Source organism: Apium graveolens, chromosome 3, assembly GCF_009905375.1.
Source record: "Apium graveolens cultivar Ventura chromosome 3, ASM990537v1, whole genome shotgun sequence".
Taxonomy (NCBI): Eukaryota; Viridiplantae; Streptophyta; class Magnoliopsida; order Apiales; family Apiaceae; genus Apium; species Apium graveolens.
Window position 1 is genome coordinate 35,559,114 of NC_133649.1, and position 6,335 is coordinate 35,565,448.

The 6,335-nt window shown below is 35.6% G+C and overlaps 1 protein-coding gene across 1 annotated transcript; it reads right to left on the minus strand.

Moving 5' to 3' along the window:
• Window positions 1–5,044: 5,044 nt before the first annotated feature.
• Window positions 5,045–5,929, minus strand: LOC141714103 (uncharacterized). The gene has a single exon (XM_074517644.1). It carries the CDS (start codon window positions 5,927–5,929, stop codon window positions 5,045–5,047), a length of 885 nt encoding a protein of 294 aa, XP_074373745.1.
• Between the last annotated feature and the right edge of the window lie 406 nt (window positions 5,930–6,335).

Here is a 6,335-nt window from a genome sequence, read left to right on the forward strand (position 1 = left end):
ATTAGTAAAGATAAAGAGGTATTGCTGAAAACTGAGGAGTGCTAATAATCAGAATAGGGAAGAGCTTTCTGAGGTTGATTTAGAAATATGGTGCAAGGATGATACTTATAGGACAGGCAGATATCACGGGGAAGTGTATTTTATTGAGCAATACCGTGGAAAATGGGAATCAAAATTCCAGTGTTTGTCCATTTCGTTTTCACAGTAGTGATTAAGCTACTCTGCATGGTATATAGAGTGAAGTACAAAGATAAAAAGATGAGAAGCGGCTAAGACTAAGGACACACTTCAGTTTCTTTTATAATTTTCTGTTGGAAATATATTTTAATTGGATATGCATCAGACAAAATTTTGGATCTCTTAGGATTTGAAACATACATACTTCTAAACTATACAACATACTTATTTAATATAGTATGTCAATAGGAGCTCCTTATTCCAACTATAATATGATTTTTGTTATGTGATCTGATTGTCTAGCCAGTCCTTGTTGCTGACTCGTGATGTTTCATGTCTGCTGCAGTTTATCTTCTGATTTCTATTGACAAACGCATCTTAGTTACTCTACATTAATTACTCAAATCATTGTAGAAGCAAATAGTATATATAATTCAATAAGATTCAGCAACATAAGCACCCCATTTATGATGAACTAATTACAATCATTTAGAAAGTTTTGAACTCTGAAGTATGGAGGTCGGATTACTTCGTGAGCAGCTACTCCGACTTACACAAGTCTTGCATATAATCTAAAAAGTGAAGTAGAATTGATAAGGATTACAACAACAAGAGGTGAGAAAAATGACCTTCTATCAAGGTTATAAGAAATTGACAGTCTTGAGGAAAAAGAGAAGAATGACAGGCTTACGTACCTTGAAGAAGAACATGCTTAATTCTTTTGCCCCCTAATATTCGATTTATTTATCAAGAGTTCAAGACTATCATTAATCAATAATGTGATTCACCTGAATAGCTTGGATATAAGTTCATCTCTCTCACCTTTTATTACTTTACTCCTAATTGATTCTACTTTTCTTTTTGGATTAGCTTAGCTTGCCGGATCTTGTCAAATCAGATTACTAGTTTACTTGTACCATAATGAGAGCAACTAATATAGAGTTGCCATTACCCAAAAGATTTTAGTGCAGGTACATTTTTTGGGCACAACATAACTAACTCATGGTAGTACTTGCTAATGATATGAGAACTTGTGAAGAAATTTACTCAAGATAAAAGTTCTGAGAGAAAATAATTCTGTTTTTATTGATCTTTTTCTCTTCCCAAAAACTTACAAAATGAACTAAATATATACAGAACTGTCTAATTTTATCATTGGTGTTTGTCAACTAATGAGACAAAGAACCATCCTACTTTGTAGTACATATTAAGGCTAAAGGCTATAATAAAAAATGACAGAACATCACTGCAAACAAACAAAGAAGATTAACAGCTAGAAGTCCACATTACATTACAGAAGTACAAATGAACTATTTTCTACAACCCCCCAAGTTGGACTTGGGTTAGCAGGAACAAGTCCTAACTTGAACGACAAAAACCTGTGTGCGCCTTCTCCCAGGGGTTTTGTCATAATATCCGCAAGTTGTAGAGAAGATTTGATGTAGACGGTAGAAATGAACCCTTCTTCAAGTTGTTCTCGAACGTAGTGACAATCCAGCTTCAGATGTTTAGTTCTCTCGTGAAATACTGGATTTTGCGCTATATGATGAGCGGCTTTATTATCACAAAATAGTGGAATGGAGAAACCAGCATATCTTTGAGAATTCCATCCAACCAAACCAGTTCACTAGCAGTGTGTGACATGCTTCTGTATTCTGACTCTGCCGAAGACTTGGAAACAGTCTTTTGTTTCTTAGTCTTCCATGAGATGAGGCTTTCACCAAGGAAGACACAATATCCTGTAAGAGAGCGGCCACTATAGGCACATGTTCCCCAATCTGCATCACAAAAATCTGTAAGGTGCAAATCTGATGTGGCTGAATATAATAACCCCCAATCACCAGTTCCCTTTAAATAACTGATCATGTGTAAAGCAGCTTGTAAATGCGGTATTCTGGGTGTTTGCATAAATTGACTAAGTTGTTGTACTGAATATGAAATGCTTGGCCTTGTCAAATTCAGATACAACAATCTTCCTATAATTCTTCTATATTGCTCGGGATCTTTCAACAGCTCTCCTGTATCAGTAGAGAGTCTAAGTCCCTTTTGTAAGGGAAATTTGCTTGCTTTGCAGTTATTCAAACCTGTAGCTTCCACCAAATCATGAATATATTTTCTTTGATTTAACATTGTTCCTTGAGAACTTCTAGATACCTCAATTCCCAGAAAGTACCTCATTAGTCCCAAATCCTTGATGGTGAAAGCTTTGTCAAGTTGTCGTTTCAACACTGCTATACAATTCTCATCATCACCGGTGATGATTAAATCATCTACATAGACCACCACCATAGTTGTCTTCCCATTTTGAACCTTACTAAAAAGGCAGTAGTCTCTTTTGGATTGTGTCATCCCAAAATTCTTCAAAAATTTAGATAATTCCAGATTCCATTCTCTTGATGCCTGTCTGAGTCCATATATGCTCCTTTTTAGTTTGCATACTTGTCCTGTTTTAGTTTTTGTGTATCCTTCTGGTGGTATCATATACACCTCCTCCTCCAAGAAACCATGTAAGAAAGCATTGTTGATGTCCAATTGGTGTAGATTCCAATCTCGTGTGGTTGCGAGAGCTATAAGACTTCTTACTGTGGTGAATTTTGCCACAGGTGAGAAGGTCTCCTTATAATCTTTCCCTTTGATTTGTTTGTCTCCCCTTGCTACAACTCTTTCTTTCAACCTCACCACTTCGCTTATACTTAGTCTTAAATACCCATTTGTTGTTTATCGCTTTCTTCCCCCTTGGTAAATAAGCTAATTCCCAAGTTTCGTTTTCTTCAAGAGCTTTCAGCTCTTTATCCATAGCATCCACCCACCCTGATTCTTTACTTGCCTCTCTATAGGTACATGGTTCTTTTATTTTAAAAATGTTATTAAGTGAATACATATACTCTTCATAATAAGTACTGGTATCAATTTTATTCAGCCCCATTCTTTTTGTCATGTTTGACGATCTTTCTTTTCCTGGGATTTTGTAAAAAAAATCCTTGAACTTATCTGGGATGAAAGATACTCCGGTGCTCCTCCTTCCTTCATGTTGTTGTTCAGGTGGTATTTCAATAACAACCTGCTCCTGCATTTCTTCATTTTCAATCAATATTTCATCCCCTTGCTCAATATCTTCAATAACAATATATGAGTTGCCTTCTAAAGCTTCTTCCTGCATTACCTCTTCTTGTTCTTCACTCACACCATGATCATTATATAGGAGTTCATCATCATCGTCATCTTGATTGCTAATTATTTCTTCTATTTCACAACTGAAATTTCATAAATTCGTCTTCTTTCCCTCCTTATTCTGATCTGAAATAAGGAAAGGAAATATTTCCTCCTTAAAAACTACATCTCTTGTCACAAATATTTTTCTTTTGTCTAAATCAAACACTCGGTATCCCTTATACTCACCTGCATATCCCACAAGCACGCACCTTACCCCCTTTTCTCCAAACTTATCCAACTTCCTTTTTGTATTAGAAGCATAGTATAAACAACCTATAATTCTTAGATGTTCATACTCTGGCTGTTTCTTTAATAGCCTTTCATAAGGTGTTTCCCATCCTATCACTGCACTAGGCATTAAATTAATCAAGTGTGTTGCTGCCTTCACGCATTCTCCCCACAAGTATCTTGGTAATCCAGCATATATTCTTAAGGTTCTTGCGGTCTCTATTAAGTGTTTATGATTTCTTTCAACTCTTCCGTTCTGTTGCGGCACACCTGCAATGCTTCTCTGATGCACTATACCTCTTTCATTAAACATTTTTTTACATTCTGTTTGCACCACTTCAGTCCCATTATCACTTCTTAAGATCTTAACCTTGACCTTGAAATGATTTTCTACATAATTAAGAAAAGTAAAGAGGATATCTTTTACTTGTTCTTTACTGGATAACATGTGTGTCCAAGTTGCTCTGCTATAGTCATCTAATATCGTAAGAAAATACTTTTCTCCTGTAATTATAGGAACTTTATACGGCCCCCATAAATCAGCATGAATAAGATCAAATATATTTCTTGCAATAGCATAACTAGCTTTAAAAGGAAGTTTATGAAATTTTCCAACACAACATGCATCACAAAAGAAATTCCTTAAACCATCTGAATTACAGAATTCAATATGTCTCATTTTGGATACTGAAATATGTCCTAATCTGGCATGTAAAATATTAAGTTTTACAGCTTCATTGCACATAGTTACATTATTACTTTGTCTCCAAAATCTCTTAGCTTCAACTTGATCATCATCTCCTCTTGTCACTTCTAGTCTATAAAGCCCATTCTCTTCTTTTCCTCTCCCAACTATCTCCTTAGTTGAACGGTCATGTAAGATACAAGCCTTTGTATCAAACATTACATTAATTTTGTTGGTTTCAATTAATTTACTAACCGAAAGCAAATTATGATTGAACTCTTCAATATATAGGACATCATAAAGAATCAGTTTTTTAGATAGTCTCACTTCCCCTATCTTATCAACAACCTTAACATTCCCATCTAGAAGTCCTACTTTAACAGGTAGTTTAAGGTCCTTTAAATTGTAAAGTATATTTTTATTTCCGCACATATGATCGGAAGCCCCTGAATCTATAATCCATGTGTTCTTATCATAAGGTTTAACTACGCTGACTACATTAGAGGCTAAGATTATACCTACAAAGTTTGCCATTTTATTGTTAGATCCTGATCCTTGTTGACTGTTGAACAACTTCATCATCTCCTATACCACTGCTGAAACAAGTTTCCCATCTGGTTTCACCTCATTTCCAGCCATGTCCAAAGGATCATCCTATTCATATTCCACATCTTCTCTTCCGACATTAGCTACATACTTCACGTTTCCTCCATTCATCTTGTTTTTTCCAGGATTCCCAAATCATTCAGGATATCCTATCAATTTAAAGCACTCATCAATAGTGTGCCCCTTCTTCTTGCAGTGGTCACACCATTTCCTCATCTTCATTTCTTTACTTTCTCTTTTCTGTGACCCCATATAGTTTTTGCCTTGACTCATTCTTCCAACAGCAAAAGCACTAGCATCTCCAATATTCTGATTTTCAGCTACCTGCTTCTGCTTCTCAGCTTGTTGCACAAGATGAAAAGCCCTATTCAGAGTGGGCAGTGGCTCCATGGCCATGATATTTCCGGCTATGTTTTCATTCCTTTTGTTTAATCCCGTCACGAAATCAATCACTTTGTTTCTTTCTTGAATCTCTATGAACTTCTTTAAAAGCTCACAAGTACACTTCTTCATTGCCTCACATGTACATTCAGGTAACCCTTCCACATCTTGAATTTCATCCCATATTTGTTTCAGCTTGAAATAATACTCAGAGACAGACATGTTTTCGTGCTCTAAATTTTTCACTTGCCTCTTTAGCGAGTAAAGGAGTGGAGCATTGGTTTCAGCATACCTTTCCTTCAACTCATTCCATAATCTCTCAACCGAGTCTATGTAGGTGAAGCTGTTTGCAATTTTTTCGTTCATAGATCTGCAGAGCCAGCCCCTTATCATGTAGTCATTCCTTATCCAAAGTGAATACTTTGCATCATCACTTGTTGGTTTCTTCACCTTTCCATCCAAGAATCTCAGTTTATTCTTAGATCCCAAAGCAAGCTTTATGCTTCTACTCCAATTAAGAAAATTATCCCCATTGAAGATAACATTCCCCAATGGTATATTAGCATTATCTGAATTTACAAGAAAGAGTGGATCTGAATATCCATTCTCATTCTTTATTTCCTTATCTTCTGCAGCCATCTTCAGCTTGTCTCCTTACTCTGATACCATGAAGAAATTTACTCAAGATAAAAGTTCTGAGAGAAAAATGATTCTGTTTTTATTGATCTTTTTCTCTTCCCAAAAACTTACAAAATGAACTAAATATATACAAAACTGTCTAATTATATCATTGGTGTTTGTCAACTAATGAGACAAAGAACCATCCTACTTTGTAACACATATTAAGGCTAAAGGCTGTAATGAAATATGACAGAACATCACTGCAAACAAACAAAGAAGACTAACAGCTAGAAGTCCACACTACATTACAGAAGTACAAATGAACTATTTTCTACAACTTGGCATATACATCAACCCCGCACATCATTTTGAAACTTTTCATGTTCCAAAAGGCTTTCTGCTATTTGTGTGTTTAAAGTTGTTC

What these genes read in the sequence shown, in the direction of transcription:
- LOC141714103 (XM_074517644.1), bottom strand. Translation starts at nt 5,929, where the DNA reads ATGGCTGCAGAAGATAAGGAAATAAAGAATGAGAATGGATATTCAGAT.